The 15,109-nt window shown below is 46.2% G+C and overlaps 1 protein-coding gene and 1 long non-coding RNA gene across 3 annotated transcripts in view; both read left to right on the forward strand.

The window, feature by feature from the left end:
• LOC123411888 (probable RNA-dependent RNA polymerase SHL2) overlaps positions 1–9,831 on the forward strand; it is a 51,894-nt gene extending 42,063 nt beyond the window's left edge. Inside the window, exon 3 of the mRNA XM_045104847.1 lies at positions 9,125–9,831. Coding sequence (XP_044960782.1) covers positions 9,125–9,504 — 380 coding nt within the window. The 3' untranslated portion in view covers positions 9,505–9,831. The remainder of the gene's footprint in view (positions 1–9,124) is intronic.
• LOC123411889 lies at positions 6,113–8,469 on the forward strand. 2 transcript variants are annotated; one of them, XR_006613349.1, is made up of 4 exons: positions 6,113–6,457; positions 6,593–6,806; positions 7,373–7,499; positions 7,672–8,469. It is a non-coding gene; the product is annotated as an uncharacterized LOC123411889 (long non-coding RNA). The 2 variants fall into 2 exon arrangements; XR_006613348.1 differs by having other exon boundaries at positions 6,114–6,457; positions 7,394–7,499.
• Positions 9,832–15,109: the final 5,278 nt, after the last annotated feature.

Here is a 15,109-nt window from a genome sequence, read left to right on the forward strand (position 1 = left end):
AGACTACCACGGAGATGGTGCGGTTTACAAACGGCCTCATGTGAGGCCTATTCGAAACGCGCCCAAACTTTTACCACGCCCTACAGGGGCCATGTGATGACGTCGTGCCAGATCCGGAGGATTTCTGACATCATACGGTTTTCCGTGGATTCAAACGGTTGGACGAGTCATGTCGTCGAAGTAAATTCGCCACCTGATGGCCGAAACTTCCCCTTCCTCGTCTGCAAAAGGGAGACGCATCTCTCTAATACATCACATAGGATTTTCCATGCCGCTTCTGGGAATGATTTCACGTGTCGCCTTGCAGATCTGCAATTTCCGGCACTGAAATCCTAGAAATGCAATAAATGTCTCAAATATTACAAACGGGCCAGGAAAAAGCGGGGGGCTCACACGTATCATTCGATGGCCTCCTTTGAGAGCACGGAAAGTTTCGAGACCAACGGAGCAGTAGGATCAACACTTCCTTCAAAAAACTGACACCTTCCCTCTCAATACCGAGAGACTACCACGGAGATGGTGCGGTTTACAAACGGCCTCATGTGAGGCCTATTCGAAACGCGCCCAAACTTTTACCACGCCCTACAGGGGCCATGTGATGACGTCGTGCCAGATCCGGAGGATTTCTGACATCATACGGTTTTCCGTGGATTCAAACGGTTGGACGAGTCATGTCGTCGAAGTAAATTCGCCACCTGATGGCCGAAACTTCCCCTTCCTCGTCTGCAAAAGGGAGACGCATCTCTCTAATACATCACATAGGATTTTCCATGCCGCTTCTGGGAATGATTTCACGTGTCGCCTTGCAGATCTGCAATTTCCGGCACTGAAATCCTAGAAATGCAATAAATGTCTCAAATATTACAAACGGGCCAGGAAAAAGCGGGGGGCTCACACGTATCATTCGATGGCCTCCTTTGAGAGCACGGAAAGTTTCGAGACCAACGGAGCAGTAGGATCAACACTTCCTTCACAAAACTGACACCTTCCCTCTCAATACCGAGAGACTACCACGGAGATGGTGCGGTTTACAAACGGCCTCATGTGAGGCCTATTCGAAACGCGCCCAAACTTTTACCACGCCCTACAGGGGCCATGTGATGACGTCGTGCCAGATCCGGAGGATTTCTGACATCATACGGTTTTCCGTGGATTCAAACGGTTGGACGAGTCATGTCGTCGAAGTAAATTCGCCACCTGATGGCCGAAACTTCCCCTTCCTCGTCTGCAAAAGGGAGACGCATCTCTCTAATACATCACATAGGATTTTCCATGCCGCTTCTGGGAATGATTTCACGTGTCGCCTTGCAGATCTGCAATTTCCGGCACTGAAATCCTAGAAATGCAATAAATGTCTCAAATATTACAAACGGGCCAGGAAAAAGCGGGGGGCTCACACGTATCATTCGATGGCCTCCTTTGAGAGCACGGAAAGTTTCGAGACCAACGGAGCAGTAGGATCAACACTTCCTTCACAAAACTGACACCTTCCCTCTCAATACCGAGAGACTACCACGGAGATGGTGCGGTTTACAAACGGCCTCATGTGAGGCCTATTCGAAACGCGCCCAAACTTTTACCACGCCCTACAGGGGCCATGTGATGACGTCGTGCCAGATCCGGAGGATTTCTGACATCATACGGTTTTCCGTGGATTCAAACGGTTGGACGAGTCATGTCGTCGAAGTAAATTCGCCACCTGATGGCCGAAACTTCCCCTTCCTCGTCTGCAAAAGGGAGACGCATCTCTCTAATACATCACATAGGATTTTCCATGCCGCTTCTGGGAATGATTTCACGTGTCGCCTTGCAGATCTGCAATTTCCGGCACTGAAATCCTAGAAATGCAATAAATGTCTCAAATATTACAAACGGGCCAGGAAAAAGCGGGGGGCTCACACGTATCATTCGATGGCCTCCTTTGAGAGCACGGAAAGTTTCGAGACCAACGGAGCAGTAGGATCAACACTTCCTTCACAAAACTGACACCTTCCCTCTCAATACCGAGAGACTACCACGGAGATGGTGCGGTTTACAAACGGCCTCATGTGAGGCCTATTCGAAACGCGCCCAAACTTTTACCACGCCCTACAGGGGCCATGTGATGACGTCGTGCCAGATCCGGAGGATTTCTGACATCATACGGTTTTCCGTGGATTCAAACGGTTGGACGAGTCATGTCGTCGAAGTAAATTCGCCACCTGATGGCCGAAACTTCCCCTTCCTCGTCTGCAAAAGGGAGACGCATCTCTCTAATACATCACATAGGATTTTCCATGCCGCTTCTGGGAATGATTTCACGTGTCGCCTTGCAGATCTGCAATTTCCGGCACTGAAATCCTAGAAATGCAATAAATGTCTCAAATATTACAAACGGGCCAGGAAAAAGCGGGGGGCTCACACGTATCATTCGATGGCCTCCTTTGAGAGCACGGAAAGTTTCGAGACCAACGGAGCAGTAGGATCAACACTTCCTTCACAAAACTGACACCTTCCCTCTCAATACCGAGAGACTACCACGGAGATGGTGCGGTTTACAAACGGCCTCATGTGAGGCCTATTCGAAACGCGCCCAAACTTTTACCACGCCCTACAGGGGCCATGTGATGACGTCGTGCCAGATCCGGAGGATTTCTGACATCATACGGTTTTCCGTGGATTCAAACGGTTGGACGAGTCATGTCGTCGAAGTAAATTCGCCACCTGATGGCCGAAACTTCCCCTTCCTCGTCTGCAAAAGGGAGACGCATCTCTCTAATACATCACATAGGATTTTCCATGCCGCTTCTGGGAATGATTTCACGTGTCGCCTTGCAGATCTGCAATTTCCGGCACTGAAATCCTAGAAATGCAATAAATGTCTCAAATATTACAAACGGGCCAGGAAAAAGCGGGGGGCTCACACGTATCATTCGATGGCCTCCTTTGAGAGCACGGAAAGTTTCGAGACCAACGGAGCAGTAGGATCAACACTTCCTTCACAAAACTGACACCTTCCCTCTCAATACCGAGAGACTACCACGGAGATGGTGCGGTTTACAAACGGCCTCATGTGAGGCCTATTCGAAACGCGCCCAAACTTTTACCACGCCCTACAGGGGCCATGTGATGACGTCGTGCCAGATCCGGAGGATTTCTGACATCATACGGTTTTCCGTGGATTCAAACGGTTGGACGAGTCATGTCGTCGAAGTAAATTCGCCACCTGATGGCCGAAACTTCCCCTTCCTCGTCTGCAAAAGGGAGACGCATCTCTCTAATACATCACATAGGATTTTCCATGCCGCTTCTGGGAATGATTTCACGTGTCGCCTTGCAGATCTGCAATTTCCGGCACTGAAATCCTAGAAATGCAATAAATGTCTCAAATATTACAAACGGGCCAGGAAAAAGCGGGGGGCTCACACGTATCATTCGATGGCCTCCTTTGAGAGCACGGAAAGTTTCGAGACCAACGGAGCAGTAGGATCAACACTTCCTTCACAAAACTGACACCTTCCCTCTCAATACCGAGAGACTACCACGGAGATGGTGCGGTTTACAAACGGCCTCATGTGAGGCCTATTCGAAACGCGCCCAAACTTTTACCACGCCCTACAGGGGCCATGTGATGACGTCGTGCCAGATCCGGAGGATTTCTGACATCATACGGTTTTCCGTGGATTCAAACGGTTGGACGAGTCATGTCGTCGAAGTAAATTCGCCACCTGATGGCCGAAACTTCCCCTTCCTCGTATGCAAAAGGGAGACGCATCTCTCTAATACATCACATAGGATTTTCCATGCCGCTTCTGGGAATGATTTCACGTGTCGCCTTGCAGATCTGCAATTTCCGGCACTGAAATCCTAGAAATGCAATAAATGTCTCAAATATTACAAACGGGCCAGGAAAAAGCGGGGGGCTCACACGTATCATTCGATGGCCTCCTTTGAGAGCACGGAAAGTTTCGAGACCAACGGAGCAGTAGGATCAACACTTCCTTCACAAAACTGACACCTTCCCTCTCAATACCGAGAGACTACCACGGAGATGGTGCGGTTTACAAACGGCCTCATGTGAGGCCTATTCGAAACGCGCCCAAACTTTTACCACGCCCTACAGGGGCCATGTGATGACGTCGTGCCAGATCCGGAGGATTTCTGACATCATACGGTTTTCCGTGGATTCAAACGGTTGGACGAGTCATGTCGTCGAAGTAAATTCGCCACCTGATGGCCGAAACTTCCCCTTCCTCGTATGCAAAAGGGAGACGCATCTCTCTAATACATCACATAGGATTTTCCATGCCGCTTCTGGGAATGATTTCACGTGTCGCCTTGCAGATCTGCAATTTCCGGCACTGAAATCCTAGAAATGCAATAAATGTCTCAAATATTACAAACGGGCCAGGAAAAAGCGGGGGGCTCACACGTATCATTCGATGGCCTCCTTTGAGAGCACGGAAAGTTTCGAGACCAACGGAGCAGTAGGATCAACACTTCCTTCACAAAACTGACACCTTCCCTCTCAATACCGAGAGACTACCACGGAGATGGTGCGGTTTACAAACGGCCTCATGTGAGGCCTATTCGAAATGCACCCAAACTTTTACCACGCCCTACAGGGGCCATGTGATGACGTCGTGCCAGATCCGGAGGATTTCTGACATCATACGGTTTTCCGTGGATTCAAACGGTTGGACGAGTCATGTCGTCGAAGTAAATTCGCCACCTGATGGCCGAAACTTCCCCTTCCTCGTATGCAAAAGGGAGACGCATCTCTCTAATACATCACATAGGATTTTCCATGCCGCTTCTGGGAATGATTTCACGTGTCGCCTTGCAGATCTGCAATTTCCGGCACTGAAATCCTAGAAATGCAATAAATGTCTCAAATATTACAAACGGGCCAGGAAAAAGCGGGGGGCTCACACGTATCATTCGATGGCCTCCTTTGAGAGCACGGAAAGTTTCGAGACCAACGGAGCAGTAGGATCAACACTTCCTTCACAAAACTGACACCTTCCCTCTCAATACCGAGAGACTACCACGGAGATGGTGCGGTTTACAAACGGCCTCATGTGAGGCCTATTCGAAATGCGCCCAAACTTTTACCACGCCCTACAGGGGCCATGTGATGACGTCGTGCCAGATCCGGAGGATTTCTGACATCATACGGTTTTCCGTGGATTCAAACGGTTGGACGAGTCATGTCGTCGAAGTAAATTCGCCACCTGATGGCCGAAACTTCCCCTTCCTCGTATGCAAAAGGGAGACGCATCTCTCTAATACATCACATAGGATTTTCCATGCCGCTTCTGGGAATGATTTCACGTGTCGCCTTGCAGATCTGCAATTTCCGGCACTGAAATCCTAGAAATGCAATAAATGTCTCAAATATTACAAACGGGCCAGGAAAAAGCGGGGGGCTCACACGTATCATTCGATGGCCTCCTTTGAGAGCACGGAAAGTTTCGAGACCAACGGAGCAGTAGGATCAACACTTCCTTCACAAAACTGACACCTTCCCTCTCAATACCGAGAGACTACCACGGAGATGGTGCGGTTTACAAACGGCCTCATGTGAGGCCTATTCGAAATGCACCCAAACTTTTACCACGCTCTATAGGTTCCATGTGATGGCGGCATGCCAGATCCGGAGGATTTTTGACATCATACGGTTTTCCGTGGATTCAAATGGTTGGATGAGGCCAACGGAGCAGCGACGACGATGAGAGGGAGGTTGGACGGCGGATATGGGGTTTCTCCCCTCGAGTCATCAGAGAAGGGTGACGCAGGGGTCCGCTTTTGGATGAGGGGGGGGGGGAGCTCTCTCTCACCTTGAAGACGTTAACCGTAAATATGCACTCGGCTTTATAGCGGTATAAGCCGAGTGCTGTTCGAAAAACACTCGGTTTATAACCTTGCATTTTAATTGGTCACACTGACTTCACTCGGATCGCTAGTCGTGAGCATCGGATGCTCCGAGATCAGACGGCTTCCACTATCCCTCCCTCCATCCTTCTCTGATTGGCCGTGAGGTGTAATGAGCAGAGAGCAGCGCGGGATCTTTCTAGAAAAGGAGCAGCAGCGCGGGACTTGGCGAAATAACCGGCGCCTTCTCTCTCATTTTCCCCCAAAACACGGCGCGCCGCTGAAATCCCAAATCCTCTTACCCACGCGCCCTCCTCCTCTAGATCGAATCCTAATCCATTCCCCTCCTACTCTCACGCTACTTGCAGCGGCTCCTGGCGCGGCGACGGGAAGCGGCCATTGGCTGCGGACGGCGACGGCGGTCTGAGCAGTTCCCGGCGTCCCCGTCCCGAGGTCGTCCCCTCCCCTTCCCCAAGTCACTGGTCGGCCTGCCCTTCCCACAGGTCGTTCGCATCCTCACCTTAGGTCACGCGCCGCCGCTCGTCTCCCGCTACTTCGCTGACCATGACTTCAGCGTTGACATCGGCAGCCCTGTTCGCACCGTGTACGCCCAGTTTTCTCCTATCTGCTTCCCTGTTTCACCGTGTATGCATCTTGGTTATGAAACCTGTGATGGCTTGTGCTGAATTTCGTCCAGTGAGGCAATGATTACTGAATCTGAATTTGCTTGTGCATGCAGGCTCTAAATTGCTCTAGGATGGAATGGTGTAGATGTTTACTGAGTCTGAATTTGCTTCTGCTGTTGATTTGCTTGTGCTGTAGATTGCTCTTGACAATATACAGTAAAGTTTTCAGAGTAACAAATCTTTGTTAACCACTACAGCAAAGTTTTGTTCAGTTCAGTAAATTGTCCAATGAGCAAACTTTTGTTCAGTTCAGCAAAATTTTATTCGGTAAGTGCCCATGGAGTATGATTATTGTAGGAAACCTAACATTTCTGGATTGAAATTACAGCAAAGTTTGATATCGCTCACTCTTGTTAAGAAAATAACTTGATACTGAAAACTTTGTAAAACTTGATACTGTACATGAGTAAAGCAAAATTTTAGTAAGATTTTTCACTGTCAAAACTGAGAACTGAAACCTGCAGGATGTGGTGTACTCCTTTAAATTAGCAATTAACTGAAAACTGAAAAACAGTTAACTGAAACTGTTTTTGTTAGGAAAACTGAAACTGTTTCTGGGATTTAAAAAATCAAAACCTTTTAGCAAGGTATTCAAAATAAGTGCTAAAATTGGAGTAATAGTTGTCAATATTCAGAAGAAGAAAAAATAAGTGTTGAAATTTTGTCAACATCTCAAGACTTGCTGCTTATATTGTTTGCTACACAAACAATACACATCATAGAAAAATCGTCTTGGTTGGTGGGACACCATTATGTTGGATCATCCAGAAAGCCAGGAACTCTACATGTTTTGACAAGAAGATGCCTGATGATCTTGTTGCTGTTTTATTCAGTTTCTGCCATTATCTTTCTAGTTGGCCAATATTGCACACAAAACCCAAGACAAGGAGACATGGATGATGGAATGGCGAAGATCAAGAGGATGATGTTGGAGATCTTCAACAGAAACTACTCTAATGGGTACAATCTCTGCTTCCTTCCTTCCCAAGCTTCCATTTGATGAAATAACGAATGAGCTTCTTCCTTTTCAACAAAATTTTACCTGTAAATATCTGCATATTTTGAGGGACAAGTATCCTCTTTAGCTAATACAGTATGCTGCTTGTAACTGGAAATCTAAATCAATTTAAAGATCAGAGATCAACAAGAACAGATATTACAACAAGCAACAACAGCAGCCGCTACAGTTCAATCTACAGATTAGAGATGAACAACAACAAGAAGAAGGTACCTTCTTCTTGAGAGATGATCAGCAGCATCACGAAGAACAGCAGCACAACACTAGCACCACCGGCGAGCGTGCAGCATGGTCGAGTGTGCACGCGCCTGAGCATGGGCCACACTTGGGTGGCGGCGCTGCCGTTTTGGTCACCGGAGGAGCTACGTGACGAGCTCCCAGCGGCGGCACAGAGATGCTCCCACACAGTGGCCTGAAGGAGCGTCGCCTGGGCCTGGAGGAGGAGCGGCGCTTGGTCGTGGAGAGGAGGCGCTGGGCGTGGAGGAGTAGCTCGCCTCCGTGGACGCCAGCGGGGGTGGGCAGTGGAATGAGGACGTGGTCGCGGACGAAATCGAGGCGCAGGTGGACAAAATCGAAGCTGTGTCGCTGGTGGACGACAGCGGGTTGTTGAGGTGCGCTGCGAACGCCGGAATCGTCAGCACGGCCATGGAATCCCACGTGTTGCCGACACACTCAGGATGCACCAATGGTTTTTTCTTGATGCGCTATTGCTACTGTTATCTAATTGTTCGCAAGACACACTCGATTATCTAGATATTGTTTGGTAATATTCCTTGCTATGTTGATGGACCTTAATGCCAATCATTGAAAAAATTAGAGATTTCTCACACCAATATGTTTAATATGTATGTAGTCCTTTTCTCAAAATGGAAGGGCGTAGGAGCGCGCGCCATCATGATCTAGTTATTTATACTTCTTAGCTTCAATTTGAATCTTATATGTTGATGCTTGTTGACTCTTGTGCCTTATCGATTAGCACATGTTATTGCTGCTTCTTGAAGCAAACAAATAAAATGCGATTGGCAAGCTGTAAGCCGTGTGTCTCAGGGATCAGGCACCCGGATTATAGGGCATATATCCACTGGTGGGCTCTAACCCGTGTGTCTCATGGACTAGCACTCGGCTTCGTTTATGCCACGACCTTGTCAAATGTAAGCTGGGAGGTGGGCCCTTAGTTTATATATAAACTGTGTGTATGGCCTCGGCCCTCGGTTTATATGTAAACTGGTTTATATATAAACCGTGTGGTCATTGGCCCTCGGTTTATATATAAGCCGTGCGACTGTTGGCCCTCGGCTTACGTAAACGGTGACGTGGCTTGCCGTTAGGGCTGAGATGCCGTCAGGTATAAACCATGTGCGTGCTGACACTCGGCTTACAGGTCGTTGCTCGGCTTATATATAAGCCGAGTGCTTTCGCAAAGGCTCTCGGCTTACACCTGATAGCCCGGTCCCCAGTAAGCCGTGTGGTGTAAACCGGGGAAAACACTCGGTTTATATATAAACCGAGTGCAAACCGGTATAAGCCGAGTGTTTCGGGCACTCGTTTATAAGTTTTTTCCTGTAGTGGCACATCTGGTCCATTCCCAGGAACAACTGCAGAAAGCTAGTGGATGTAAAGGACAGGCTCAAGAATGCGTACAATGCGTTGCAGAAGGAGTATTGGTCTGTCTTCCAAAGACTCGCATCATATGAGGCTGAGAATTTCAATGACGATGAGAAGGATTGGCTGTATGAAATGAAGGCCTCTGCGTGGTACCAGGTAACCTATCACCCCAAATGGACTGAGAAGTCGAGGGCCTTACTGGATCCAGATGATGAAGAAAGAATGCCGGTGAGGCTTAGCTTTGCATGGATCGCGGTGGATTACTTGGCGCGCATAAAGATAAGGTGCCATGGAGGAATGGAAGTTGGAGGACGAAGGCCAGCTGGAAGGCTGGCGGCGTAAATTTCTAAGAGAATATGAGGACCGACCTTGATGCAAGATTGCAGCAAGACCACTCTGCCATTTTATCTTTACGGCTCCATTTGAAGTATGCCTAGCATTGCCCAGTTTGTCACCATTCTGGGTCAATTATGTTGTTTTGATGCTGAACTTATTAGTCCAAGAATGTTTGTACCTACCAACATTCTCTTGTTTCTGCCGTATATATCGATGTTTGGCTTGTGATGGCTGGCTGTTTCTGTGTGAAGTGCAGCGTGTGAAATTAATTAGTGTATCCATATATGTAAGACTGCCTGAATCTGCGCGATGTATACTTGAGAGAACAGTAAAAGGGTGGTGGTCCCTGCATGTCAGTGTGGCTATGTAAGCATCCAACTTCTCAGTGGTAAATATTTCCTTCATTTTCCATTTCTATTCGATCGAATCATTTGTGTTTAACTCATTGCGAAGACCTAAGTCGGGTACTCCGCAGAAAAAATATCACTTAACGGACCGAGTTAATTGCAGAAAACATTGACATTGAAGACTAGAGTTGCAAGAATCACACTTCTTTGCAATTGTGCATAAATTGCAATTGTGCATAAAACTACAAGTTCCTAGGCTATTTTTTTTATAAATAAATCACAAGTCCCTCGGTTCGGCCCTTTTAAGTATGATTATGATATGTGGGTCCGTTTTTGTCGACGTGGTGATACAGTTCACCTCACAGAGCTGTTACACGCCGTTTGACGCGCCGCGTCGGGCGGGTTCGATCTAACCTTGTCTCCTTCCCTTGGCCCGCTCTCCTCACTATCTCTTTCCCTCCCCCCCCCCCCCCCCGCCCTCTCCTCTCCTCTTAGATATTGCGACGGCGAGTGGTGGCGGTGACTACGATGGCTCTGTTGGCGGTGGCGAAGAACCGGAGGCGGATCTCTACGGCAGCTCAAACCCCGTCCCTTCGGACAGCAGCCCAAGCCCCAGCAGTCGCTCGAATTCGCCGCGGCTAGATCTTGGGCCAGGGCCGTGAAGGAGAATCCAAGAGAAAGACACGAATGGGGCTCGTCATTCGTCGGCGTCTAGTAAGTTTCCATCTGCATTTGACCTAGTTTCAAATGATTTCTAGGGTTAGGGTTAGGGTTAGGCTTATTCGAATTTGGGCAGTATGTGTTGTTAATTAGATAGGTTGGCACTATTAGAGTAGTCAATGAGCTACTCAATGTGTTGTTAATTAGATATTCACTTAAGTCACTCTCTTATATTCAGTGAAGGCACTGTTCAATATTCAGTTAAGTGTTAATTAGAAAAAAATCTTTTAACTTTCATATTAATTGTTGTATTTTCTTCCTGTGTAGTTTGGATGATGCTGTTTGGGAAGTCAGAATGCACTTCCATGACAAAGACAACTTGAAGAGATCAATCTGTCTTTTAGACATCACTTATTGCAATTTGGTAGCACTAATAAAAGAGAGGGATATGGGCTAAATGATTACATTTACTTTGTGAAGGATCCCGGTGTGGGTGTTGCAGGATTGGAAGAAATTTGTGATGATGACAAGGTGGATGAAATGCGTGATCATATTGCTAATAAAGGTCACACTGTAGTTAACTTGACAGCGGTTAGGGCCACTCATACAAGACCTGCATATTTGAATTCAAGCTATGTTTATGAGAAGCAGGTTCCTTTGAGTCAAAGAGGAGAGAAACTGTCTATGAAGTCAATCCTTATGGTGTTCTGTTCGGATCACCAGAAAAATGCAAGGAACAAAAGCAGTCAGAGCCACTACAGTTCTTCTCCACACAACAAAGCACAAACTGGGGTGTAGCTTTAGATGCTGTTATGGAGCAGGATGAACAGGATGAGCCGGAGACACTAATGGAGCTTAAGAAGAGAACAAAAAGTTCCAAATTCAGGAAACATAAGAAGGCAATTGTGCATGTTCAAATGGTTAGGCAAAAACTACCAGTTCTTCTAACTGGAGATGATTCAGATCTGGATGGAGATGAGGACTTTCTTAAGAGGCTTAATGAGATGAGGAGGTAGAGAGAGGACCCACTCCTTCATTTTGAAGGAGACACGGATGTCGATGAAGTGTATGGAGAAGAAGAGCAAGAGGAGCAGGTTGGGGAAGAGCAAGAGGAGCAGGTTGAGGAAGAGCCAGAGGAGCAGGTGGAGCAGCAATGTGAACCAACAAAGGGAGCAACAAAGAAGAAGAAAAATAGAAAAGGGCCAACCAAGAGGTCACATGCTCACTTGGAGCAAAGGTTTGAGCATGTGTCGGTGCCATTATCGGATGAGGAGCCAGATGTAGGTTATTTGAATCCAGAATATGATGATGGGGTTGAGGAAGAACATTTTTTTCTGCCTAGTGGAAGGAAGAGTAGAGCATATAAATCTTTCCCAAGGAAGTGGTATAGTGAAGAAAGAGAGAGCCCAGAGGAGGGGTTTTGTAGAAAGATTTGTTTCCTTCATGTTTACCAATTTAGGAGAGCACTTGAGACATTTCACATAAGTCGGAATAGGAACTATGAGTTGCATAGAAACTGCAATGACAACATCATAGTTGTGTGCACTAATGTTAGATGCCATTTCTACATTGGAGCTTTTGTAATTGCAAATGAGAGCACTTTCTACATAAGAAAGGCTAATTTTCTGCACACATGCCCAACGGTAGCACAGAACACCAAGGTCACAGGAAAATGGGTAGCACACTAGTGTGAGGCCATGATGAGAATTGATATTGGTACACCAATCACCACAATAATCCAGAATTTGAAGAAGAAATATGGAGTAGAGATCTCAACCCATATGGCCTACAGGGCTAGGAAGCAAGCAGTGAAGGTTGTCCAGGGAGATGAGAGAGGACAATACACTAGGATTAGAGATTATTTGCAGGTTGTGTTGGGTACAAATCCAGACAGTAGATGTGGTGTGACCAAAAATCACATATAAGAACACCCAAATAAAAACCCAAGGTTCCATGGACTGTTCTTCTGTCTTAATGCTTGCAAAGAAGGGTTTTTAAATGGATGCAGACCATTCATAGGTAATTTGTGTTTAATGTAACTTGTGAAGTGTTTTTGTGCTCACATTGCGAAGTATTTATGCGCTCATTGGTCACATTGCAGGGTAGATGAGTGTTTTATCAAGCTATCAACAGGACAACAAATTCTTGTTGCAACTCGAAGGGATGTAAACAACAATATATAGCATTTGGAGTTGTTGAAAAAGAGGACACAGATAGCTGGACTTGGTTCTTAACACGGCTGAAAGATGCACTTGGTGGAGAAAGTGGACCATTTAGCTACTATATATTCACTAGCTGGATGTCCGTGCGTTGCTACAGAACAACAAAAATGTATACAAAGATCAACGGAATAATTATTGAACTATACAAATGCACATGCCAAGCATGATCGATGTGTTGTTTATGACCATAACGCCATAAAATAATGACATCTTGCTCATGTTATCATTTTTCATCAAGCACCACATATCCGGTAAATATCTTTACTCAGCCCCACCGAGAAGGAAATGAGTCATTGCCATTTACATGTTCCTTATCTTCCCTTTACTCTATTTATGTTGCTTCATCACTTTGCTCTAACATTACTCCAGGTCAAATCTGATTTGTTCTTGAACTCCACATACATGCAATAAAGATTTTAACATAGCTGTCCTACTTCAGAGTCTAGGTTCGCCATCCCACACTCTTTGACCGCATCTTCGCTTTATGGCCGCTGCATTTCCACTTTGCTTCTTCGTTGTTGAATTGTGATCCAAAATTTACTGTCTTGGACTAGACGTAGTACAAACGATGTGGGCCTTTGTGTTGGTACGAACGCGTACGAGTACAACTCGTTTACTTGTCCTTCATGGACTCTCATGTATTGCCCCTCATATATACTCCATGTAATCGTAGACGTCATGTTGTCTCGTGCTTGTAATACTCTACTCTCATAGTGATTACGTCTTCGTGCGTCCGTAGTTTTTTCTTTCGCAAGGGTTTCCACGTAAAAATCCGTGTCTCTCATGTCTCGTTTATATATCTCGTTTTATCTAACAGATGTGGTATCTCGAGCCAAGTTTGCACATACGAGATTGAGACGAGAGAAGCTAGGGTTCTGCGTCCTGTGCGCCACCGCCGACACAACCTGGCGATCAGACAATCCGAAGCCAGATCGATTAACAAGCAGAATCCCACAGGTATTCCATCTGTAAGCGTTTATATCCCAGTGCAGCCGTTCTTGTCCGATCCGCCGAGCCGCTGTTGTCGCGTACGTCTCGCGAGTTCTATTGCTGCTGGAGATCAAGTATGGCTGCTGCTGCTACTTCCCAACGGCAGAGCATAATCCGCTGCTGCCTCCACATATACGCCTGGAGCCCCAAGGCATTCGTTCGCTACGTGAAGATCAAATCCATCGGTAATACTTCTTGTGCTTGCACGCACAGGAAGAGATCTGATTTATTTCTCTCACGTGAAGGTCAAGCTGAGCTACTAATTTAGATTTTTTTTCTCTCCAATTGCTACATCCATTGTCGGATACTATCTGGTGCTATTTGTCCTATTTTTTCGTCCGTCCTGCAAGTTAATTCCACGAGAATTATTTCTTTCGTATTGTATTACTTTGTGTACACAGATTTATCTACTCATGTTATTCATGAAGTACGATCTTCCGTTGCTGTATCGTGACACAAGGTTTATCCTATGGCAAGTCAAGACGCGGACGTTGTTGGCACAGGCCGACTACGATGATGCACTGGACAGTTTTGGGAAGAATAGAATTTAGGATTGGACCGGCGAGGAGAAAAGAAGGGCTCGTAAGGCTTTCCACAAATTCAACTCCATTTGCATAATAATATTTTGCAGGAAGTTTTGAGCGAGAAAACTGCCGCCGCTCTCGCTTAATGAAGCTTTGAACTCTAAGGAGAGGATGAAATTAAGGGTGCCTCATGATGGTTCAAGTTCATCCCAAATCAAGGAATTATCTGTTCGTGTCAGGTCAAAGGAGAAGAACTCACATAATAGAAACCTAGGCAAAAATAAGAACGGCTAGAGGGGCTAGTCGCAATCCAGAGACAAGAAACAATCTTGTAGATATTGCAAGAGAGATGGGCATGACATCTCAAACTGTTTCAAGTTGTAGAACAAGGAAAAGAGGAATGTCACATACAAACCAAAAGGTAATAAAGAAGGTGAAAATTATGCTAATGTTGCTCGTGATGATAGTTCCGATGATGTTCTTGTTGTTATTGCTAGATGTGCTGAGACCAATGATGAGTCGGTACTTGACACTGCATATACTTTTCATATGTGTCCGCATAGAGATTAGTTTACTACTTTAGATTCTACTACTGCCGTTGGTTCCGTTTTGGGTTTTGATAATTCACCATGCAAGATTGAAGGCATAGGTTCCATTCGAATCAAGATGTTTGATGGCACAAACAGAACTTTGACAGTGTTCGGTATATTCCGAAAATGAAGAGAAATCTTATTTCTGTGAGTATCCTTGATGCAAAGGGCTACAAGTATTCATGTGGAGATAGAGTTTTGAAGGTCACCAAAGGTTCTCTCATTGTGGTGAAAGGTTACTTAAGTTTGACCAATGGTCTTTATTACCTTCAAGGTTC

The sequence above is a fragment of the Hordeum vulgare genome, chromosome 7H (assembly GCF_904849725.1).
Source record: "Hordeum vulgare subsp. vulgare chromosome 7H, MorexV3_pseudomolecules_assembly, whole genome shotgun sequence".
NCBI classification, from domain to species: Eukaryota; Viridiplantae; Streptophyta; class Magnoliopsida; order Poales; family Poaceae; genus Hordeum; species Hordeum vulgare.